The sequence below is a fragment of the Poeciliopsis prolifica genome, unplaced genomic scaffold (genome assembly GCF_027474105.1).
Source record: "Poeciliopsis prolifica strain line A6 unplaced genomic scaffold, Auburn_PproV2 SCAFFOLD006, whole genome shotgun sequence".
In the NCBI taxonomy this organism is placed as follows: domain Eukaryota; kingdom Metazoa; phylum Chordata; class Actinopteri; order Cyprinodontiformes; family Poeciliidae; genus Poeciliopsis; species Poeciliopsis prolifica.
This window is the reverse complement of record NW_026562381.1, coordinates 6,125,115-6,150,675: the sequence shown is the minus strand read 5'-3', so window position 1 is coordinate 6,150,675 and position 25,561 is coordinate 6,125,115. Positions and strand designations below refer to the sequence as shown.

At 35.9% G+C, this 25,561-nt stretch overlaps 1 protein-coding gene across 3 annotated transcripts; it reads left to right on the top strand.

The window, feature by feature from the left end:
* The first annotated feature begins 222 nt into the window (after positions 1-222).
* Positions 223-11,155, top strand: LOC129360486 (adenosine deaminase domain-containing protein 1-like). Of its 3 annotated transcripts, none has more exons than XM_055030757.1 (13): positions 223-288; positions 1,766-1,959; positions 2,127-2,267; positions 2,740-2,910; positions 3,200-3,271; positions 4,380-4,505; positions 4,926-5,043; positions 5,415-5,585; positions 6,626-6,701; positions 6,786-6,942; positions 9,080-9,311; positions 10,107-10,239; positions 10,590-11,155. In XM_055030757.1, exons 2-13 carry the CDS (start codon positions 1,785-1,787, stop codon positions 10,701-10,703), a joined length of 1,686 nt encoding a protein of 561 aa, XP_054886732.1. In that variant the 5' UTR covers positions 223-288; positions 1,766-1,784; the 3' UTR covers positions 10,704-11,155. The 3 variants fall into 3 exon arrangements, with proteins under 3 accessions (XP_054886732.1, XP_054886731.1, XP_054886733.1); XM_055030756.1 differs by lacking the exon at positions 223-288 and adding an exon at positions 357-464; XM_055030758.1 differs by lacking the exon at positions 223-288 and adding an exon at positions 523-626.
* Positions 11,156-25,561: the final 14,406 nt, after the last annotated feature.

Genomic DNA, 25,561 nt, shown 5'->3' with positions numbered 1-25,561 from the left:
AAATCATGTACATGAAAAAGTTTTGTTTTCTACTTTTTTAAGAAATATACTGTTTAGTAAATGCATTGTTGAATTAAATTGCTCTTTAGTTCCTTCTCTCTGTTAGAGGTTTCATGTACTAAAAAATTGATCTGCATTTTTCAAACGGTATCACGCATCTTCCGTTGCAAAGGATCTCTGCGCCTTTAACAGACACACAGCAGCATCGCGCGTGAGTTCGGCAGTCGTTCGTGTTCCAGAATTTCCAGATACTATTTCACATCTACTTATCTTTCGAATCCAAAATAGGTAAAAGTTTATGTTTGACCTTGGTTTTGAATTTAGAATTTTATAACGGTGTCGTTAGACTGCATTCTTGAACTTTTAAATTGTTAGCTTTTTCTGTAGCCTTGGCTACAATTTGTAGTTTTGATTTCGAGCTTCGACGTTGAAAGCTGGTACCCAGGTCGCAGATTGAGTTCACGGTAAATCGTAGAGCTACATACTAACCAAAACTGAAAATGAGAGGACGTTTAAATTTAGTCCTATCATGCTGACAGTTAAAATTGGCTTAAGTTGCTTGATGGGTAATTGACAAGTTTTACACTCGCAAGTCCGAACGTTAGCTAAGATAGCTTAGCTGTAAGGTAGGAGAAATTATTTAAAAAATTAGTTCGCGGGGTAAAATAAATTATTGTTTCTGTCGTCTGTGAATAAAAATGCTAGACTTTATTATATGTTGATAGTATGTTATGTAATTTTTCGTGTAAAAATCTACAAGTCGGTATTAATATAATGCTCACATTTCCCTAGAGATGACGATGCAATATGTTGGTGGTGGATGGGTATCTGACTCTCATCCAGTCCAGTTTTTCCAGTTGAAAAGAGAAAAAGTAGACCAGGGGACTCAAACTCCAGTCCTCGAGGGCCGGTGTCCTTCGAGTTTTAGATGTGCCTCTGCTGCACCACACTTGAATAGATCTCTAGAGATAAGGCTCTGGAGATCGTATCTACACAAGGAGGAGGTCATTAAGCCATTTCATTCCAGCGTTTGGTACCTGAAACGCATCTAAAAACTGCAGGACAGTGGCCCTTGAGGATTGGAGTTTGAGACCTCTGAAATAGACAGAGACTGTAAAATATTTATTTAATTCATGCCACATGTGTTGTGCAAACTACAAAGTTTTGCTGCAAACTGCAAAATTTTGCAGAATATTAGCCAATTGTTGTCAGTTTAACCTTCCACCACCATTTATCATATTTACCAAAAGGCAAAACTTTTAGTTCATCTAAAGAAAGTGAATGCTAACCTAGTTGTGTTTTTGGTTAAAAGAAAGTTGAATGAAGTAGTGAAGAATGTCACTCCCTAAACAATTAACTATTCTCAGAAAAATGGCAGACATTATTTGACCCATACTTTATAGCAAATGAGAAATAGAGCTGCTGTTTGGACATACCGACTCTCTTTTCTAATGTTGTGACATTTGACTGAAGTATTTTATGTAGACTTATTTTTGTTATATCTCCATAATCTGCCATACAAATATTTGAGGACTAAAACATATTTTTGGTTTATGCCATACAAACTACATTTATTATTTATTGTATTCATTTTTTGCATTTTATATAGCGTTTAGATAATTTTAAAGAAATAAATCCACTCTGTTTCCGATGTGAAAATTTGTTTGTAATGTTTATATGTGCCCAAACTATGTAAATGTATAAATTAAATCTGAATATATATCTGGACTTTTGTTGACCAACACATATGTTCTTCTCCACCCAGAACTTGTTTGGCTTGCAGGATGTTTTCAACAGGTGGATCATTTCGAGGTTCTAGAGGAACCAGTTTTGCTCAAATATTAATGAAGAGTCTGCCACCAACATCCGAATCAAGAGAGTCAAATAAGGAGCAATGCTCCTTGAATCTTGATCAGGAACATGACTCCGCCAGACAAGGAACTAAGTCGTTCAGACCGGGTATTGACTGCAGTGGGATATTTCAGATTGTTGTCATTTTACTAGTGATATTCTTTTTAATCTCAGGATTGATCTTCCTCATTAGTGTTTTTGGCTTTATTGCTGGGCAGTCTAATGTGTGCATCTGCTTTAATGATTCACTTCTCTGCTCCATTGATTCAACTAAGGTCATTTTGAGAAGCCAAAATCCTCTCCCAAAGTGCTGGTTGAAAAATACAAGAAGGGTGAAACAAATGCTGTGTCTTTGCTTCATCAGCTGGCCCAAGTTTTACAGTTTCATCTAGAAATCAAGGAAACGGTTACCACAGGTGAGGCACCATAAAAGTAACTGTTAAGGCAGGTGTGGATTGTTGAGTGGAAAGTTCTGTTTTACTCTCTGTTGTATTTGCATTTTGTGTCATTTGCTTAGCAACAAAATAATCAAATTAACTGCTTTATATTTCTATTAGTTGTTGTCTTCGGAGTTATCAATAACTGAGATTCTGTGAACATCTATGTTTTTGCTTGTTTCCTACCGATAGCTTTCTTATTGTGTGTTTTTAACACTTCTTGTGTTTGCCAAGTCAAGGGAAAATAGTGGGGAATGTTGCATTAAAAGTAACATAAGGTGGGCCATCATGTAACATTTTACCATTTTGAAAACTGTAAACAACACAAAACATGTAGATCAATGAGCCACCAAATGTAAGTAGCTGTTTTAACACTTGATAAGTGACTTCAGTCTGATTATCTGTTTTTCTTTGCTTCCCCCCCCCCTTCCCTTTTTTTTTTTATATATAGGGAACTTACCAGGGTTTTATTTTGCTTTTGCTGTTGAGATTGATGGTGTTCAGCACAAGACTGGGATGGGAGTGACTAAAAAGGAAGCTCGTCTAAATGCAGCAAAAGCTGCTTTGGAGGACTTTTTACCTAGCTTAGGCTGTCTTAAATCTGATCTCCCTCAAACATCAGGTTAGTATTTTAAAAACTTTTTTTGGATGCTTGATGGTGTCACGGCATATGACATAAATATGGGAAAACTGAACATTTAAAGAAAAAGCAAGGTCTACGTTTAAGATTTTGTTGCTATGTACAGCCTTATATGCAGAAATATAGAAAGGAAAGGGACAAGTTTGACCAGAGGATTTAAGCAGAATGCTCATCACTGTCAATTTACTATGGTGCATGTAGTGTGAAGCACTTTTTTTTTGTACAAAGTTATCTTATAGATTTGACCTTTCTGATGACTTTTTGTCTCCAGATGTTCCTCCACCCTTACCAGTGAAGGAAGATGCATCCATCTCTGACAGAAATCCTTCTAGAGCCTTTTATGGTAATACAAGATTTCTGCTTGATAGTGTTGGTGTGTGGACCAATTTCCACACTCCTTCTGTGAATACCCTATTGGTATTCCTGCAACCATGTCTTAAAGGATAATACTTTGTCATGTTTGTTCCCTGAAAGGAAAATTCTGAAAGCGTATTGCTATCCTGGAGGAAAAAATGTTTGAGTGCTGTCACATTATAAAGTAATACTTATCTTGTTTAAGCGTGAAAATATGTTGTATAAACGTGATAGTTATTTTGTTTAAATGTAATGATTTAATGTCCAGAAGGTGGAGAATACAATGGCTAACAGGAGTTGGTCAAGCTTTCCTTCATGATTGGTCTAAATCATGGAGAGATACTGATGCTGCTTTGCATTGTAGTTGAAATCATTTATGGTGTGCATACTCTGAGCAGGATCTTAAAACAGAATGGGACTGCATAGAAGAAAACGTCAGTTCGATCCTTTAAATGTTGTGCCGTTCCTATCTAACCGTCTGGAACGAAGCTGAAGTTGACTTCTGATTGCAGCTTCAGATTCAGAAAATGGCTAAAGGCTGATTATTACGAATGAAAGCTTCTTCAAACTCAATGGCGGCTGAGCTGTATTTGCTGAACATTTTCTGTTCAGATTTTTATTGAACAATACAATAGCTGAATAATGGCAACAGCTGTTCGTAACCTAACAACCGAAATCAACAGAAAGCAAGATGGTGACAAAAGTGGATCCTGTTAAGCATTTTTCAAAATAAAAAACTCCCTCTCTCCCAAATAAAAATAAATAAATTCATTCCAGGCGGTCAGTTAGGAACACAGCCACATCTAGAGGATCGGTGCGGTCCCATTCTGCTTAGGATATTGCTCAGAGTGCGCATACTGTTATCGCGCAATACGCTTCTATAGAAAACATCCACTATTATCAGAAAAGTTACATGTCTGATTCCATTTGCTTTATATCAACAAGCAAGCTTAATGTTCAAAGAAAATAAACGTTTCAATAAAACTCTACTTTTAAGTATCCTTTGAAACACCTAGTTTTTGTTGAAAAAATTAATACAGTTGAGTCGATATTTATATATATATTTTTTTCTTTCTTTTTTTCATTTGGTTGTTCAGAAAGAAAGAGTTCGGTCAACCTCCAGATTCCACATGCTGTGAAGGACCAGCTCTCTAAGCTACTGAACAACCATCCAGAGTTCTCTAGCTGTGGGGAAACAACAGCTGCATTCATTGTCAAAACTTGTAAGTAGAAATTTGAGAGAAAACTGTCCCACAGCATTACAACTCCTCCACCATGCTCAACAGTTTCCATGATATGCTTTTCAACCTATTCATCCATTTTATACCAGACTGACCTGGAATACATGTGCTTTTAAAAAATAAAATAAAAGTCTTGGCAGATAGAAGTGGGAGAACTTCCAGTTAAAGCCCTGATGAGGTTTAAAAATATTTTTTTCTTAGGGTTTTTTACACTTCTTTATTAGCAGTCTTAATAAATGTGGAGTGCACACGAGGTAAGCGAGATGAGTGAAGCAACTGCATAAATCATATTGTCAAAAATATACGCTAAAGATATGTAAACTGGACATGACTAAGAACAAGATGTTATATATAAAAAATTTTTTAAGTATTGAAATATTTCACTTAGTCCTGTTCTTTTAGCCAGTGGATGCGAGGTTGTTGCTCTTGGGACTGGAAACTTCAACACCAAAGTATCATCAAATGGACGGGTTGTGCATGATTCTCATGCTGTTGTTACAGCAAGGAGGTCTCTCATGAGGTATTTGGTTATTTTTCTATGATGGTCTTCTTAAGTGTACTACAAAATATGCTGTAGGTTAACATTCTCAGTTGAGAGAATTGTTCTTTTTTTGTTTGATACTTGCTTCACTGAGTATGACCATAGCATTTCTGGAATAGCTGTATTCTTCAAGCATAATAGATTTTTGATTAAATGTTTTGGTTTGTTATTAGCTTTGAAATAGTTTGCATTAAATAATGCATTAAATAATTAAATAATAATTTTTTGCAGCTATATTTTTGACATCTTTCTGAAAAGATGATACATTATAACCTACCCTACAACTCAAGGCATATTTTCACATGTTTAGTGAAGTGTATGTGTGGGTCACCCTCATTCTATGTTACCAGGTATCTCTACCGGCACCTGCTGATGTATTTCAGCAAAAATGCCAATCTGACTGCAAAGTCCATCTTCACTCATAACATCAACAGCAAACTCCTCAGCCTGAAGAGTGGGATTACCTTGCATCTGTATGTAAACCAACTACCAAAGGGTGCAGCACAGATTCCAACCAAGCTGTAAGTATTTGTTGGGCATGTTTACAACTTTTTTAAGACCATTCAAAATTAATTCTTGTTCATCTTTTGTCGACGCAACAACAGGCGAATGAAAGATGCATTTAAAAGTAAACACCTAGATTTAAATACTAATCATTCATTGTTTTTGCTAAGAACTTGCAATGTTTTTAGCAAATCTGTTGGCTTGTCCATCCATCCCTCCCTCCATTCATCTATCCACCCTAGTGGGGTCGAGAGGTGCTGGTGCCTATCTCCAGCTAACATATTATAAAGTCTTTCAAGACTTTCAAGACGGGCGAGAGGCAGAGTGCACCCTGGACAGGTTGCCAGTTTGTCGTTGGCTTATGATTGCCTGAAATAACACCCGCCTTTCCTTTTTCCCCACTCTTCTGTTAGTGCTCAATTTTTAAACAAAGACCCTTAAAGCAGCTTAATGCACTTGCTTAGGACTTTGCAGTTTTTAGAAGTCGGAACAAATAAAGATGGCACAAACAGGAGAGTAACTTTAGCCCAAATCATCATCCTTCTCAGCCCAAAACAACCAGAAATAATACAGTGGCATATCTTTGTGGGAAAATCCTATCTCATTTAATATTTATTGTACTTTATATTTACTTAGGTCATTTTAGTGTTTTTAAATTTGTAGTTTACTATTTTTTGAAGGCACTGAGTTACTTGTATTATTTAAAAAAATGATAGAATATCCAGCATTTGAAAAAATCTTTTATTTTAAGTGGGCAAGAAGACGTAAAAGAAACTTTTGTCTTATGTTTCAAGATAATTCCGTTTTCTCCAATGGAATCAATACATTCTTTTTTTCAAACTCGGTGAATGGTTGTTTAAAAAAACAAAACAGGATTTCAATTTTGACCAAAATTATTGTAATTATTTCTTCTGCAGTTAGCCAGCCCTACACAGGAGTTTTTCTTACTGTCGTTATTTATTGTCAAGTTGTTTCTCATGTTTGTATTAACCTGATCTTTCAGTAAATCCAAGCTGAAAGATCTAAATATTAATTTTGCTCTCTTCTTTATTCCCAGGCGCCTGAACCCGTTTTCCATTACAACATGGCAAGTCAACAGTGAGATCAGCCTACATCTGTCAGTTGAGGGCAAGGTATTATGTTCAGAATAAAATTTAAAAGCTTTTTTTTGTTTTTTTTTATCTAAATATTAACCACAAACATATTTTCTTTCAAAGGTGTTTTCAGTTTTCTCCTCAACCCTCGATAACTCTGCTCGCGAGATGGTCAGCATGTCCACCACTGATAAGATCACTCAGTGGCAGGTGCTTGGATACCAAGGAGCTTTACTGAGCCACTTCATTGAGCCTGTTTATGTCCAAAGCATCCTCGTAGGTAAGTCAAGCCCCTCATCTTTGATAGTTGCAATTTCTCCTTTGTGTATTCTGTTTAAGGAGGTTTTCCTCAAGTGAGTCATCAGACAGCTTAATGTGACATCACACCGCTGTCTAACAGTGTGATACAAAAAAAGAACGCAAAATTTATAGACATAATTTGTAGTTAATGGTTCAATTTTTAGATCGAACCATTAATTTAAATGGTTCAATTTAAATTAACCAAATTACATTCAGTTAATTTGGTTGTTTTGCTGATTAGTTGATTACTAAAATTACTCTAGACTTTATGAAATTATGTTCTGGCTGGTCAGTTATTTATTTTGCGCAACCCTCTCACTTGTAGTAAGTGCTATTTGCAGCTATGGAGGCAGTCGAACCTCTGAAAAGGAGACAACTCAGTGCATGTGCTACACAACAGTTGGTATTTCACAACAGCACATCCTCAATGGTACAACAGCTCAACAGGAAACATGAGTTTACAAGTTTCTTTTTAAATCCGACCCGATTAACAATCTCTAGAGAACTCCAAATTAAATGTTTTCTTATTTCAAATAATTTCAAAAAAGTAACTGAATTGTTTATTTACTATCAATTTCTCTTTCATAGATTTCTTCTGCTAGCTTAAATAGCTACTACAAAAGGAGGAATTCTCTTTAATTAAATTACTACAGTAAGAGTCAAAAAACTGACAGACTACTCGATTATAAAAACAATGATTTACAACATATCTCAGCCAACCAAAGTCCTTACTTAAATCGTCTAGACAATCTTAAAATTTATGGAGTAGAGCAAAAAAATTAGGGTGATGGCAAGGAGGCTTTCTAACCTCAAAGACTTGGAACATACTGAAAGAAAAAAAAATGGTTTAATTAAAATTATTTAAAATCTAAATCTGACAGTGACATGAATATTTTTTTCCCTTAATGGTACGTAATTTCTAAAATAATTAACTGGTAATGAATTCAGATGTCTTTTACATTGGGTTCCACCACAGCTGCGTATGAAACTGACAGGCTGTGTTTCTTCCTAAACAGGGGAAAGTTCATTTAAAAATAGTTCCTTATCTCACGCTGTTGTTGCCTGTAGCTTGCTTTCAAGGTGGGTGCTCCTGAGCACCAGCAAATTCCCCAGACTTACAACCAATACAAAAAAAGGTGTGAAAATATCATAGTTTCCAGGTTGGAGGGGTGCCTAATTGTCCCCACCTCTTATAATTAACATGGCAAAAATAATCACATTTGTCCAGGATGAAACAAGGGAAACTCCAGTTAGCTGTGCTGTTTTTAAATAAAAATGTTTATTGGTGCAACCCCAGATTATGACATGGGGTGACATGGCAAATAAAAACTATACATATATATGTATATCTTCTCAACTTATTTTAATTTGCTTTTACATTGTATATTTATTATGAAACATCTCACTCTGTGTAGGTATTAATACAGGCTTATTAGTTGAGGAGTGTTAATTGCTAAGAAAATATTTACAAATAGGGTAAATATCACATTCATTTTACACAACGAATAAATGAGCAACAGATTATTTTGAAACGGCTTTGTCAAGCACCACACTTTAAAGGAAAGGGCTAGACATTGTGTTCATGCATTATTCACCAAAGTCAGGAGAAACTCTCTTAGAAATATTTATTTTCTAACCTGTTAAATTTAACAACAGGATCTAAATCTAGGTTCTGTGATGATAGGGAGTTACATCTTTAGCAAAGGTCAGTGACACCTCTCTGATTATATTTATGCATATAAATCATCTTTTGCAAGGTCCATTTTTTGAAAATGCACACCCGCGAAAGAAATTTAAGATTATACATAAGATTATAAAGAGTACGCTTAAAATGTATATATGTTTGTTATTAAGCTAGCTAAATGTGGCGAGAAGTGATGGCAGCATCACAATGGGCTCAATAGTTCATATTCCTAAATTATGGGTTCCTAATGTTGCAATTAAATGTAAGAGTAAAATTAAATGCACTTGTCGTTTGTCGGTTTCTTTTTCATACATTTCAACTTTTCTATATAATAAAAAGAATTTTAAAAAATTAGCAAACTAATAATTATATAAATGTCACAGCTGCACTGCCAAGTTATCAAGTTTTGAGCATTTTATGTGAAACCATACAGGTGACTCTGGCTGTACTGAAATCCGAGGGATGGAGATGTCTGTGAACCAGCGTGTGGAGGGAATCACCTCCCTACTGCCCATGTTCTACTGCATGATGCGACCCCATATTAGCCTGGTGCCTTCTGTGGTCACCTCTGACACCGGCAGTCAGCTCACCTGTGGTATCAACTGGTGTGAAGGAGACGGCTCTGTGGAAGTTGTGGATGGTCTGGAGGGCAAGACCATTGAAGAGTAACCCTGTCATATTTTGCATCCATTATACCTTCATGACTCGTTTACAGTTGTGCTGTTTGTTGGGGGTACAATTAGTATTAGGCCATAAAGTATTAATGATATATATGATTGTGAGTTAAAGGTTTGCATAAAGTGCTTATACATTTGAATTGGATAAGGTATGCAGATGGATTAAAAACATTTACAGAATGTGCTATAAAAATATAATTAACTCTGTCACAGCTTCCTATTCTTTTTGGGGGTTTTTGGTGACACCCAAGTGACTCAAATTATTAAGAACTTTTAATGTCAGACAATACATAGTCCTCATGTGATGTCATACTTTCAGGAACTTTGTAGCTGATAGCCATCTTGGTAAGTATCCAGAACTAACTGTCTTGACAGTTGCAATGGCAACAATAAACAAGCCAAAAACTTAGAACCAGCTCTCGGTTTCTTCTTTTCCAAATCAAAAACGATAGAAGTACCCAATCACTATTACTCAATTACAATTTTTGATTACTTTCATTTTGTTGGTCTCAAAGCCATAGTTCATCTATGCTTTGCGCTGTGATTGCCTACCAGTTTGGCGGTTCAGTGATGCTTATCACCTCTGGTTCAGACTTGTGGGAACTATGTATTGTAATCCAAGTAACTCCAACAGAAATTCTCTAGTAATGATTTCAAGGGGAAAGTGTTATCCAAATCAACCTGGCACTGTGTGAAAACATAATTGTCATCTTATTATATTGGAAGTTAATTTTTGGTTCATGTTTGGGCCTATCTAATCTATTACTGATTTCCTTTTTGTAGGTCTCCGTTTAAGAGTGGACCTGCTTTGGCAAGCCGCCTGTGCAAAGCAGCAATGCTGCACCGCTTCAGGTTGGTGGCCAAAGAGGCCCAGAGGCAGGACCTAGTCACCACAAGCTGCTACAGAGAATTAAAGGTACCCATTTACACATAAGCATTTACACTGATCTGCTTTCCATAATAAGTAGAATTAATTTTTTTCTATCACCTTGTTTTGTGTCCACAAATTGGAATTTAGGCTGAAGATTGTTTTTGTTAAAGTTCACAGGAAACTTTTTTTTATTGAAAATTATGCATTTTAACTCAATAATTAAATTCTAACAAGAGGCCTGCTCAAGTCTCAGATCAAAACTTTCAACTTAAAAAGAATTGTGAAAGTAGTTTGTCTGACATTTTCATCAATCTTTTCAAATATAATTATTATTAATTATTGGTTTTAGGAAATTACTCAACTTTTTATTCACTATTAATTTCTTTTCATTGAAGATGATGGCTAAGCCGTACCAGGAGGCCAAAAGTGTACTGCGGGCGTACCTGTCTCAGCAGGGCTTTGGTTCATGGCTGGAAAAGCTTCCTGACAGTGACAACTTCAATGACTAAAAGAACCATTTTCAACTAAAATCATTCTCGTTTTTGGGGGGAGAATCAAGCCGTCATTTTGTTTGCCACAGTCTTGGCAGTCTTGACAGGTTTTAGAAATTAGGTGGTGGTTCCTCAGAGGTCTTCAGAGTTCATCTTTTTCAGCAGGTTTGTGAATATTACAAAGTTGAAACAGAAACAATTATTGTTTTTCTCGTAGTTTGCAACTGAGGTCTAGTTGGCCAGTCATTTTACTTTTACTTTTTGTGTATGGCATGATCATTGAGTGAAAACTACATTCTTTCCTGACATTGTTTTGTCTTGCATGTAAAATAATGTTCTGTTTGGAAATTAAAGCCTAGGTTGTAATGTTACAATTTTGGGACTTCCAGGTTGGGGTGCGGATTTTTATCTCTTTTTTTATCTTTATATTAAGGGATTTTTTTTCCTATATGCAGAGATGGAGCAATAAAACGAAATGGATGTTATAAAAAAAAATGTGCTGAGTTTGTATATTTTTTGCACACAATGGTCCATACTTCAAGAATTTCTGTCAATTTTGATGATTATGGGGTGTATCTAATCGAAGCTTGCAATTAAGTTTCTCTGGAAATAATTACACCAAAATAGATTTTAAATAATGTTATATATATTAGTTTTATGTACACCTCAGCAGAACAACAGGCTTAGTCCCAGTTGAGCATTGGTTCATACAGTGTACAGTACATGTCTACTGCATGTTGTCTTTGAATACCATAATGTCCACCACTGAAAATCAATCTAAAGCAATAGTCAAAAAGCTCCAGTTCTGAAGAACCGGTGTCCTGCAACTCTTAGAAATATCTCTGGATCAGCACATCTGGCTCCAATATGAGCTCATTAGCAGAGCTCTGTAAAGCTTAAGTGCATGCTATTGAGATGCATTTACAAGTTGCAGGACTATGGCCCTCAAGGAATTAAGTTCAAGAGCACTGACAGGTGGCTTGAACTTGAATGAATTCTCATACTGACTAGTGACCGGAATGTAAATGACTCAATTTGCACAGAGTTGGCATATCAAGAACAAATACCTTGCAGCACGTTTTGCGTAATCAGAGGTGGTGTAACTTTTTTTATTTTTTGCTACTAGTAGGTGCATAAGCCAACGTTTTCAGCACTTGACATGCAAATTATATGGCCTTTGAGAATTGTAAAGTTGGTCAGTTGCACCATGTGAAAATTTATTATGAAAGAGAATGTTGGCAGATCATGTTGCACTTCATTGATGCTTTATCTAGAAGAATACAATTCTGAATAATTTTTTCACGCCAGTTGAAACCTGTTGACCTGTCATCCTGCCTGTGCAGGTTTTAAGCTTGCCTCACCATTTTCTTTTTTATATACAGATACAGGAAATGCTCTGGTTTCCTGTATATGCAGCTCAGCGCATCATTTATGTTAAAATGTCTGGCTGCAGCCTTGTGAATGGCGAGCTGTACATTCCTACTTGACCTGGCAAGCAATGGAGTCACCATAGGATGCAGGGAATGTGTGCCCAGTGATCAGACTTTTCAATCGTATGTATAGCAACAAAAAGATTTCTTCACCTGTGACTTGGAAAAGTTGTTGTCTTTACTTACGCAGTGTGGTTTATGTTTATAAAGAAATGTTTTTTCTTGGAGAGCACCTGATATTTGTTGCTTGTTTTGGGTGTTAATATGTCTCAGTGCACTTAGTAGTAAGGAATCACTTGACTTAAGTAGGTACTCTGAGGTTATGCCAAATGATCTGTTTTGGTTTCTGTTGTGCAGAGACTTGTGCAGTTTTTTAAACATTTGAAACTCAATTGGGGAAGACCTTTAAGTAGCAATTAATCCACTTCATAGACTGCTTGCATGTTAATTGGTATTCCTGCATTAGTCAGTGCAGTAATTAGTTTTAAAGATTTGTTTTTCAATATAAGAAAATTATTTTGCAGGTAGTAACGGTTGTGTGCTTTGTGAAAGGAAAAGTTATTCCAAAATAACAGAAAGCCCACTTATACCACTTTTTCATCCTGTTTCTTTAGCAGACCTTTGTCAGCTAAGTCTGTGTTTAAAAAAGAATCTGAACCACATTCTCAGCATGTGACCTGTTGTAGTGTTTATTGACAGCTATAATGGTATATCTTTTTGAAACTTGCACATTTTTGTGATCACTGAGTCACTGAGGTGATGATAGTAGGTTTAGAGATAAACAGGATATGCAACTCCTTTGATGTGGTCACACAGTGGAAAAAAAAATAACTAAGGTCTTTACAGCTGTAAATGCTGTGCTGTACAGAAATGTGGTATGAATTCTTGTAAGTAGCACTCAGGACTAAAAACTAAACTGGCACAGCATTTATATTTATAAATATATATAAATGCTTTCACATTCATTGTGAATTAATGTTTTTGGACCACTTAGTCATAGTGTGGCTTACTGGTTCTTCTGCACCCATTGTAAGTCTGTCTGCTTGACAGTTGTGGATGATGCAACTGTTTTGCAGGTCTTGGCAAGATTTGTAGTTGGTGCTTGGAAATCCAGTGTGGTCGTTTCAGTCTGCCCTAGTCTGTTTATAAACTGTTTTAACTACATACAATTCTGTAGAAAAGTTTTTTTGTTGTTGTTTTTTTTCCCATGTTTGTAACACCGAAGGGGAATGTCAAGCCAATTGAAAGATCTGTAGTCAATCCTTAATGTTTGCCTTGCTCTACTGTGGCTTTCATCATTACCCAGTCTCTTTCTAAAAAATGGAGGAATGAGCTCTGACCTTAGCACAGGGAAGGTATCATCGAGGGGTCTTTTGATGTGCTGAACTCTTGGGATAACTTTTGGTAAACACTCCTCCACTTTTTTCACCATGTGTGGATAATGGCTCTCACAAGTTCACTGGAGTCCCAGAGCTTTAGAAATGCCTTTATTGCCCTTTCATGATCTGAATTACTTTCTCAACTGTTCCTGAATTTATTTGGATCTTGCCATGATTTGTAGTTTTTGATGCTCTTTTAGTGTACTTCACATTGTCATGCAGGTCTTTGTTCAATGATGTCTTTATTAAGGACAGGTGTGGCATTAATCAGGTCTGGGCGTGGCCAGAGACTTTGAACTCTGATGTGATAAATCTTTGTTTTAGCAGTGAACAAGGAAGCACAATCATTTTTTGACACGGGGGCCTGTATTATTTCCCTTTAATGCAAAATGCAAGTCAAAAACTGCATTTTGTTTACGTGATGAACATTTCAGTTGGTTTGATGTTCTGAAACAGTGAAGTGTGACAAACATGGCAAAAAGAAAAGAAATTCAGGAAGAGGGCAAATACATTTTCACACCACAGTGATATAATTAGATGCTACTAAAAAAAGTTGTATTTAGAGCAATACTCTTTTGACATAAATCTATCTATGTGACATAAATCATAAGTTTGTTTCTTGTGGGCGTCTAATTCATTAAATTACAATTTACATTTAAATAAAACATTAAAAACTGGCCATAACATTTAGTTTTGTACAAGCTGAACGACATGTTATGTGTTCTATGAAGATAAGTAACAGATATACATTAGACCCATCAATGAGAAATATGACAGTCTGTTAGTCAAACCAACTATCCCTCCCATTGTTCCAGTAAAACCAAATAAAACTTTGATAATTGGAACAAATTGTTTTACTCATGTCAGGAGATGCTGTGTGATTTTGACTGAGTTGATGTGGCAAAATTTGATCATTTTGGCTTCAGAGCAGCAAGCACAGATGTTATGCTCAGTTTTTGATCACAGTTGTTATGGTCTGGCTCTAGTACCATAACAAATTAAAGCGAAGGAACGCGTGGGATAACTTAAAATAGGATTTATTTAACAAAAGTCATAGCTGGTTGGAGAGGAAAGAGAAAAAAGAGGAGAAGTTGACAGACAGAAAGAAAAGGGCTGTCTTGATGAGGAAAAAGGGGGTGCATTTTAAGCTGATCTGATGTCATTCATGGACACACTGGCCAGCTGCCTCCACTTCCAATCAGAAGATCTGGAGCAGGGATGCTAAACCCCGAAGGAATAGCCTTGGGACGTAACACAGTCATTCGATCTTTATGCAGCACAGAACACATGATGTGTTCATAAATAAGTTCATCACTGACCACACCCAGTGTAATTTCACTAAGTCTAAAAATGATTGTTTTGTCATTGGAACCAATGTGTGCATTCTCCATCGTATGGAACATCCCTGTAGAGAGAGACTAAGCGAGAGGGCAAATAAAAAGTTGTGAAAAATTCCCCTAAAAATATAAATCTATTTTTGCAACCAAGTTTATTGTGGCTTCTCAAAAATAATCCCAGTATTAAAGACAAGTTGGACTTGAAAAAATGCCAAAGGAGAGGAAATATTTTTTGTAAATGTAGTTGCCATCATCAACCTTGCTCTTTAAGGAGCCAACTTCTCTCGCAGTCCTCTCTTAAATTTTTAACATTTTTTTTGCCTGTTGGTTGGTTTATTACATTTTGATGCATATTGATCTGATCAAAAGGAGCACATGCAACTGTCACGTAAACATCCATCAATCACAAGTTACACAATTAGATGTATGAATATTAATGTCTTGTTAAGTTCAGTTAATAGCCTTTATTTTATACTTTGATGGAAATATCGTTATACTTTCTGTAACTGTTGAGCACCGTGGGAATGTACAGAATGTAATGCTGAAATTATTCACAGTGACTTGAGTTGGTTTTCCGTGCGCAAACCTTTTGTGGACAGCTCTGCTAATTTAGTTACTCTTAATACTGAGGGAAAAATCCTCCCACACACCTATTCCTCCCCCACATTAATAATTCCAGCTATGACATTTGTGCTAAAATAAAATTGGAGTTGAGTATTAGACATCTTTAGGCTCTTTCAAAAAGTGAATGAAGATTTGCTTTTAAAAGTTTGCAGTTTTTTTTAATACACACAGAAATACAGTACACAGGTTAAGTAGAACATCTTAATTACACCATTATCACATTTTGAGCACCAACAAACATAAATATAATAAATAAATAAATAAATATATAAATAGGATTTAGAGCTTGACAAACTTTACTTGAGATACATTTGTTGTTTCTTGTGAACAAACTGAGAACTTCCTAGAAGTTTACCATAACAATGACATGCAAATAAATGATTTAAATATAATATACAGGAATAAGCTGTCAACTTGTAGGACATACAAATTGTTCCAGTAAATCTGCACAATCCAGTGACATGGCAATAAATATACAAAAATTAAGAGCAGTATTGAAAGAATCAATCAAAATAGATTAAATTCTATTAAAGTTAAAAGACATTGAGATAAATTATAAAACACTCATTTTTTCCATTCCTTTCTGCTTTTTTAGCAGCGTTTCATCCCACTAAAACTGATGGGGAAGCAGTTGCGCAAATATTTCCTCAAGCTTTATGAGCCCAAAAATTATTTTATCTTCCTGCAGCTTTTGCGTTTTCTTCTTGAAGCAAGGACTCAAACCTTTTCAAAAACTCGGTGAAAGACTTTTGAGGCCATTTTTCACAGGCACATGCAGAGGTGTTTGATGCCTAAAGCAAAAAATAATTCCAGTTAGGTCTGGTCAGAAATATTATTTTTAACTCTTCATTAAATTCAACTTCAAATCACAGAAGAGGCTGTACTTACTTTGTCATCTGGCATTTTGTCTAATTTCCTTTTCAAAGCTTGAAGTCCACCGCCAATGCGATTGTCAGGGTCGCGACACTCCGCTTTAGCTGGTCCGTTCAACTCTTTAAAGATGCATTCCAGTGCACTCTTGTAGCAGTCCTGTCAGGGAGAGAGAAATGTTTAGCGTCCTTTTGCCGTATTGACTGAGGCGGACTTGTGGCTGCACACAGTAAAGTCACCAAGTAGTCACAGCTGTGTGAAAATTCAACACCTGGCAAGCTCATTTCCTGTACTCGAGAACCTTTACATGTGGTTTCTAAAAACTCAAAGCCTTCAGGCTGGGTCTCTTACACGCACGCAGGGGAGTACCCAACATAACTTAAATGTTCACTTGTCAAATTATATTCCTTACTGTCCTCTTTAAGTCTCGTACTTTTTTGCCACATTTTGCTTTACTTTTGTACTCTTGTATAACATTTTGCAGAGTAAAAATATTATCTTACATTTGTTCGTTCTGGAGTATAAAATTCTCCATTTTCTGCCTGTGAAGACAAAAGAAAATATGACATTTTATAAGCAGTTGTCAAAATTGGACAAAATTTTTTAAAAATATTTGGCAAGAAATTACTTACACATGTTAAGCGCTCCATGAATTTAATGTTGAAATCAGGCATAATATTAGGTGGAGCTGGATGACAGTCAGAGAGTGTGACAGAGAGGGTAAAGATCCAAAATGCAATCCTCATAAAATGCTCCATGGTCAGATTGAAGTCTTGTCGGTGTGATACCCAAGTTGTTTAGTAAAAGTGATTTACTTACCCCCTGTGTTGCTGTCATTTATAAGGCTTTGTGGTGGAAAGGGTGGGCTGAATTAGTTGTGCATTACCGAGAGCATACAACATTATTTTTCCTTTAGATGACTCTTGGAATTTTTTTTTGCCATTTTGCTGCAGTATGGTAAAATCCCTCCAGTGGCCTGTTGTGGAATAGCACTTTGATTCAAGATATTATGAAAGTAGGTTGACTAGTTTTCTTTTAAATTATGTTTCTCTCTTTGCTCTATAAACTCAGTGATTCAAATGTTTATAAGAAACTAAATGATAACTTTTCATATCAACAGATGTTTTAATCACCTTTCTGCAATTGTAAACCCAAGTCTTTGTTGGTAAAGTCTGAAGTGTGTGATTAAGGAGAAACTGTGATATGGACAGTGCAATCAGTATTTCATTCTGAAAATTGATTGCCAGTTATTTTATTAGCATTTCTATGTTATCTCATGGTGGAACTTATTTTATTGCTGCTTTTTATCTCTGCCTTTAGAGTTTCCACTTGATCCATGATACCTATTTGTGGTTTGTGTGTTCCGACCACAACTGTCCTGGGTAAATTTCTCGTGCCTACACTAAGATGAGTGTTTAAATGTATCACCAAAGTTTTACATTGAGTAATGTAACTCATTCAAGAGGTTGCCTTATATGTGTGTGTATATATATACTTTTATATAAATATATGCAAGTGTGCGTGTATATGCATTTGTGTATGTGTGTGTGTTTTAGCAATAGAGAACGTCTTGTACAGATGTTTCTAGGTTTTCTTTTGACCATGGAATAAAGAACAATCCTCCTTCCTATTTACAGTCTTGATGGACGATATGCTGCTTATTTTAGAAGTTTAACTGCCTTAACAAATCTGATTCAAATGAATTTGTCCCTAGCAGTGTATAGGGGGACTATGTGACAGGCTATGGAGATTCATAAAACAGTTTGAAATGGGTGCAATGAACTAGGGAGAGATCTTAGGCTTTGTCAGTTTATGTTGTGTGTTTTAAACATTAAGCTTTTTACAGCATGGACTGGTTAAATTTTCCTGTAACATGAGAAAAGTTCAAATTAATTGTAACATTTCTGTGTCTCTTGATAAGCAGTTTTGTAAAACTAAAGGATGTGTGCAATCCAAAATTACATTACAATCTCTTTTCTTTTGTTCCAAATAATACACGGTCAAAAACTGTATTTCGCCGCGCCTATGCAAGCTTTCTACCGTCGCAGTTTTTCCAACCTAACAAGGCTCAAGAAGGAGTTATGCTCCTCCAATCAAAAATCTAAATTTCACAAGAAAGATGATCTGAACTAATATTAACCTTACCTACTAAATAAAATTAAAGATAAAAACATTGCACCAATAATTTAACTATTTCTATTTATGAGTATAACATTAAGATAACTTTAGGCAGCTAATATGTCAAAGGAAACAAATAGTATTCTTTTGAACTTTTCTTTTCCAACTGTGTTTATGCATTCATATCTACAGTTAGGAACTTGTGCTTGTGACTTAAATTGTAATTGTTTAAGCAATACTTCTGGCAGCATTCATGTTGAATGTTTTTAAATGTAATGATTAGGGCTTTCTCAGGGGATTTCCAGTCCTAGTAGTTGTACTATTTATGGATGAAACAGAATAAATGTCAAGATCATCTTTCTTAATGCATCACAGAATGTGACCCTACCTGTTTAATGCACTAAGTTAAAGTGCATCAAGAAGATGCACTTTAACATGCACTTTAAGTTTTTGCACTAAGTTAAAGTGCATCTGTTTGCTATAAGAAATGCGAAGACTCATTTTGATTAGTTATCAAAGTGACTGATTCATTTTGATGCATGAACTGAATGGGGAATAAAATTCAGATTTTTCGCCTTTTAAACAGCCAATGAAAAGTGGCCATTTGGATCTGCAGTTTAGTAGATTGTGGCATCTAAAGTAAGATGTACTCATGTTATTACTAGCTTTGTTAGTTTCATCAATGTTTCTATTTCCGTTAGCAACTATTCCCCAAACTATTCATCTTTATAGCAGTGAGTCAGTCAGTGGTTTTGTAAAACAAAGCTGCAGTGAATGGAAGTTGTTGGAAGTCTCGTGTGATTAGTCAATGTTTGACACTTTTGGTGCTTGTATCTGTCCTATGAGTGACGGATAAAACCTTGCAGGAGTCGCACACTAATTACTACGTCTAAAAAGAAAATTGGACAAAATTACATTCTTATAATACGGAACAAGTCCTGGCGAATAAAATAAAACATTTGACAGTGTTTGTGTTTGCATTGACAGGATGCAAAATATACAAAATGGCATTGATATTGCAATAAAAGCAGATTTATGTGGAAGTTTTAGGTGTGGCCTTTCTTTGCCCTATTCAGAGAGGAGGTGCTATTCAATAACTCTTCAGCTGACAAACTCTGAGACTATTCAAGAATGAGTTAACATACTATTTTTCAGGTGAATAATACTATGTTAAAGCTAGCATTAACTCAAAACTTTAAGTCAGCAGGTAGATAAACAAAACTTTAAAAGCTGCAAATTTAATATTATTTTTAGCTTACTTTATCAAGTAACGCAGAAATAGCCAAAGTGGGAAAAACAATCTTATGAATAGTTAACATTGACTTTCTCAAGAACAATCACAATAAAAATAAGACACTGAAAAGAAAAACTTAATGACTTGAAAGATATTTTTATATATGAATGTTGCATCAGCTGAGTGTGTTATTCAGTAAAGTGTTCAGTTTTCAGTATGTTTGAGTGAGGCAGTGGGAAGTTTATTGTCATTGTTTTATATTTTAAGAATTTTTATTTTCAGTTAAAAAAAATCAGCATCTTAGGGGGTGAGGGCGACTACTGTTTGTTTCATTTTCTCATATAATGTGAGTTCTTACAGCAGTGCTCCCTTGGGTGCCACGAGTTGGACACCAACTGGCTTTGGTATTGCCATCTATACAGCCAATACCAAGGACCAAATGTGAGTTTATTTTTCATTTCATAAAGGCCTATTTCCAAAGACTTTTAATGTGTAAGAAAAGTGTTTACAATTACATGTACAATGTAAAATTAGTGTAAAGTTTTATCTGACTTGATTTGTAGTGACACCTTTTTGTGGCTTTAGTAACTGTAACGTATGTTAATCTTTCAGTTGTTTTCCAGTATATGATGCAGCTACAGTGGGGCGAAAAAGTATTTAGTCAGCCACCAATTGTGCAAGTTCTCCCACTTAAAAGGATGAGAGAGGCCTGTAATTGTCATCATAGATAAACATCAACTATGAGAGACAAACGAAGAAAAAAAAATTCAGAAAATCACATTGTCTGATTTTTAAAGAATTTATTTGCAAAATATGGTGGAAAATAAGTATTTGGTCAGCTACAAAAAAGCAAGGTTTCTGGGTCTCTCAGACCTGTAACTTCTTCTGTAAGAGGCTCCTCTGTCTTCCACTCGTTACCTGTATTAATGGCACCAGTTTGAACTCGTTATCAATATAAAAGACACCTGTCCACAACCTCAAACAGTCACATTCTAAACTCCACCATGGGCAAAACTAGAGAGCTATCAAAGGACTCCTGAAACAAAATTATAGACCTGCACCAGGCTGGGAAGACTGAATCTGTAAGAGGTAAACAGCTTGGTGTGAAGAAATCAACTGTGGGATCAATTATTAGAAAATGGAAGATATACAAGATCACTGATAATCTCCCTCGATCTGGGGCTCCACACAAGATCTCACCCCGTCGGGTCAACATGATCACAAGAACGGTGAGCAAAAATCCCAGAACCACACGGGGGAACCTGATGAATGACCTACAGAGAGCTTGGACCAAAGTAACAAAGGCTACCATCAGTAACACACTACGCCGCCAGGGACTCAAATCCTGCAGTGCCAGACGTGTCCCCCTGCTTAAGCCAGTACATGTCAAGGCCCGTCTCAAGTTTGCTAGAGAGCATTTGGATGATCCAGAAGATGACTGGGAGAATATCATATGGTCAGATGAAACCAAAATCAAACTTTTTGGTAAAAACTACTTGTCATGTTTGGAGGAGAAAGAATGCTGCGTTCCATCCAAAGAACACCATACCCACTGTGAAGCATGGGAGTGGACTCATCATGCTTTGAGGCTGTTTTTCTGCTAAGGGACCTGGACGACTGATCCGTGTAAAGGAAAGAATGAATGGGGCCATATATCGTCACATTTTGAGTGAAAACTTCTTCCATCACCAAGGGCATTGAAGATGAAAAGTGGCTGGGTCTTTCAGCATGGCAATGATCCCAAACACACCGCCCGGGTAACAAAGGAGTGGCTTCGCCAGAAGCATTTCAAGGTCCTGGAGTGGCCTAGCCAGTCTCCAGATCTCAACCCCATAGAAAATCTTTGGAGGAAGTTGAAAGTCCGAGTTGCCCAGCAACAGCCCCAGAACATCACTGCTCTAGAGGACATCTGCATGGAGGAATGAACCAAAATACCAGCAACAGAGTGTGAAAACCTTGTGAAGACTTACAGGAAACGTTTGATCTCTGTCATTACCAACAAAGGATATATAACAAAGTATTGAGATGAACTTTTGTCATTGACCAAATACTTATTTTCCACCATATTTTGCAAATAAATTCTTTAAAAATCAGACAATGTGATTTTCTGAATTTTTTTTTCTTCGTTTGTCTCTCATAGTTGAGGTTTATCTATGATGACAATTACAGGCCTCTCTCATCCTTTTAAGTGGGAGAACTTGCACAATTGGTGGCTGACTAAATACTTTTTTGCCCCACTGTATATTATATATATATTTTAAATGATAGCGGTTTGTGAGGGGGGAATACACTTGATGTATTTTTCAGTTAACACATAGCCATGTAGATGTACTTTATTATTATGTTTGGACTGAGAAAGTAGATGCATTTATTGGCTTACAGTGGTTTTATGGTCCTGCATGTTGATGCTGATTGCACTACTAAGGTGAAATTAGTTAAAGTATTTCTACTCTTTGATTTTGCCAAGTATCATTCAAGACATATCAAAGGAAAACGCTGTGGACTTTTCCATTATAAACCATGCAAATGTCATCGTACTGTGATGAATTGATTTTAATTTTTCTATAAGAAACTTTTTGTGAACTTTCCCCAAATCGTCCTATTAATCATCACTACATGCAATTTTCTATATAGTTTTCTATGTAGTCTATAGAAGACTATAGACTATATACATTTTAAAGAGACTGTGACTTTTTTGTGAAAATAACCAAGTTTTGATAAAAGCAGCTTGTCCCTCTCAGAGTGGTGCTCTATAAAACTTACTGTTTTAAATCACAATGGAAATCAACCAAGAATCATTCATAATTTTTTAAATTATCTATGATTATTTAGGATTCATAAATTTTGATTTCTCTTCTTTTGAGACAAGAATAGAGGTCATGTGATGAGCACTAAGTTAGTTTAGAGTCACATTTATTGAAACTAAATTTTGACCCAATTACGACCTGAGAATGCTGTTCTATAGCTTCTGACTCTGAAAGGAAAGCTGTTTGACATTTTAGATCATCTTATTTTTATTTACTTACTATTGTTGTTGCTCTGGGGAATTTCACCATAATTCATCATTTCTTAGCATATGGAGAAATAATTGAAAAGATATCCAATATTGCATGTTATTTCAACACTTTATTTTAAAAATATGCAGTCCTTGCACAATAATTTAGCAAATTAGTAAAATATTAAATAATACAACATTCAACAAATATAAGTTAAATTCTTGAAGTGTTTCTAACTTTTACATTCAGTCACATTTTAGTGCAGTATGGTATAAAATGTCAGAACATTTGACAAATCACTGTTTGCTCTTGAAACGTTGAAAGGAACTTTCACAGTCCGTTAAAAACTGCGTCCAGTTTCTTGCTTCTGGCATTGTGCAGTTGGAGGATGTTTCCTGTCAGAAGACAAAACTAGTTCAGTACTAGGTGATACATTTTCAAGTTTGGATTAGAAGGCAACACGATGTGTCAAGACTCACCATTGGATAGAACGTTTTAATAACATGCAATGCATTCAGGGCTTGCTCAACTCTGCGATTTGTGACTGTACATTCTCTCTGCGCATGCGTCAGTCCATCCTTCATGACCGTCAAGGAGTTGTCTCGGCAGTCTCCCTGCATCAAAAGATATATGAAAAATTGAGACAGACAGCTTTGCTTCGAAAGTCAAAGTACACAGAATGCATTAACAGTCTGCAGTAGGTAGACATTCTTAAATAAATAGGTAATATCCTACCATTACTGGAGATGCAAAGGTCACATTTTCACTCTGAAAAAAAAATGCATTCAATATCCAAGTTGTATGTAGACAATTGTATGGTGCAAACATCATGTACGTCTTAGAAGACATATTTCTAAATCAAACCCAATTTTTCTTTTTACTCACACATGAGACTCCATCTCTTAGAAGTCCGAATCCAAAGTCGTTGATTAGCCTATCCAAAGGCGGCCTTGCTTGAAGAAATCCTAATAGAAGAAACATCCAGAGGGCAATTCTGAAAGAGTGCTCCATGTTTAATCGATGAACTAACTTCACTGCAGTTTTCTGTGGAGAATGTTGGTACTTTGTCAGTAGCTCGTACTGACCTCCTGTACAGGCTGCTTACTTATAGGGCTGTGTAGAGAGAAACAGGTGGGCTGATAGTTTTGGCTAATTCAGTTTTTCCTATTAATCATTGCGCTTTCTTACCTCACCAACTGCTTGGGGGGAAAAACCCAAATCTGTGACCCAGGTGACCATAGACTGTGTATGTGGTGGTGATTTGATAAAAAATTGAAAGTTTTATATTCCTCATCTTAACCTCATCTTAAAATTATAATTTCCTCCCATACGGTTTATCTTAGATTTGTGGTTGTGCTCTTAGGCACTGGAGTAAATGTGATGTAAACACTATAAATCCACTGAACTAGTTAAAAAATGAGCATAACAAGCGGTGTAATGGTCTGGTTTCTCATACTGATGAAAAAGACTGTAGCGTATGCAAACATGACGTCACTTGGCTTGAGAGGTTGTCAGTTGAGTTTGATATTATATTTAAGTAAATCTGCTTTGCAGAAAACCTATGGGAATAATAGTTGCACAGATTGAAGGTTAATTCTTAAATATTTCGGGTTTATTACGTTAAAATGTACAGAATGCAAAGCTAATCAACATGAATTATATTACAAAAAAAAAAAATCAAAATAAAACAGGACTGCTTTAGAAAAAGGAAAGGAAGCATTCTCCAGTTGTAGACTCAGCAGAAATGAAGGGTTTCTCTAGACGCCCACGCTGTTGGGGGAATCCCCACTAGAATCCCGGGTAGCACAAGTTAGCATCACCAAACGCCTGCTTAAATCACATCAGATGTAATTGTCAGTTTTCTCCATTGTTAAAAAAAATACTTTCACTAGTTACTTAGGTTTCAGTTCTGGGGTTCCTTACAGTCTCAGAATGGTAGTGAATGTGTCAGGATATTGGCATTATTGAAGAGGGTAGGGAAATTTCTATCCATGGAAATTATTGCTGGTTGAGGGTGGGGGGCACCCTGTTGTTTCCATATCTTTGAAGTCCATCTTCACACTCATAGTAACTTTTAATATCAGGATGCTATGACCATTCAAGGAAAAAATGCTTAACATTTTTGACATTTTGGTATCATTTGAAGAATTTTGTTTAATGATGGCACACACTGCTTTTTTTTTTTTCTTTTACAGAGAACATAACACCTTTAATTTGAACATGTTAACATTTTTTCACAGTCCTTTAATAATTAGAATCCCACTTTGAACAGAAGGTTCAAACATTATACTTATGTATAATGTTTTTTAGTGATGACTACTATTACTTATTAATAAGAAGTATAATTAAAGTTGTGGTTTACCACAAATTAACCTACTGGGCATGAGAAGGTTGGTTTATCCATATTCAGAACATTCCTATTACGTTGTGTGTTTCCAATAGCTTAATGTTTTATCTCTGACTTCTAGAGTCAAAAAGATCTGAGGCTGAAAGTTTCCATCTACAATATATATTTTTGTTCAAATTTGTAGTCAATCTGAGTCTCAAACATTCAAAATTAAAATTTTCTAATGAAAGTCTTGTTTCAATAACTAAGCTTCAAGATGCAAGTTTTGCTGTCAATTCACATGCAGAATGGTGTTTCTGTAACTCATGCATTGGACAGGTTAAGGTTAAAAAGCTGAATTAGATAGACTTTGGACTTTACATCTTCAGGTGTTTGCTCGGTGTACTACGACGTTAAGTGTAAGGTAACGTGAATGACACATTGACCACAAATTTCTCTTTATGTCCCAAAACCTGAATGATGGCGTTTATTCGCTCAATGAATCAAAGGGAAATAATTTTTTTAGTTTCCGTGATAGTAGTGACGCCACTGGAGAGGGTGG

Bases quoted from the DNA above. Each gene is read 5' to 3' on its own strand.
- LOC129360486 (XM_055030757.1), top strand. From the start codon at position 1,785: ATGTTTTCAACAGGTGGATCATTTCGAGGTTCTAGAGGAACCAGTTTT. The intron at 5,586-6,625 runs GTAAGTATTTGT...CTTTATTCCCAG, and splicing joins GCACAGATTCCAACCAAGCT to GCGCCTGAACCCGTTTTCCA. The intron at 6,943-9,079 runs GTAAGTCAAGCC...GAAACCATACAG, and splicing joins TGTCCAAAGCATCCTCGTAG to GTGACTCTGGCTGTACTGAA.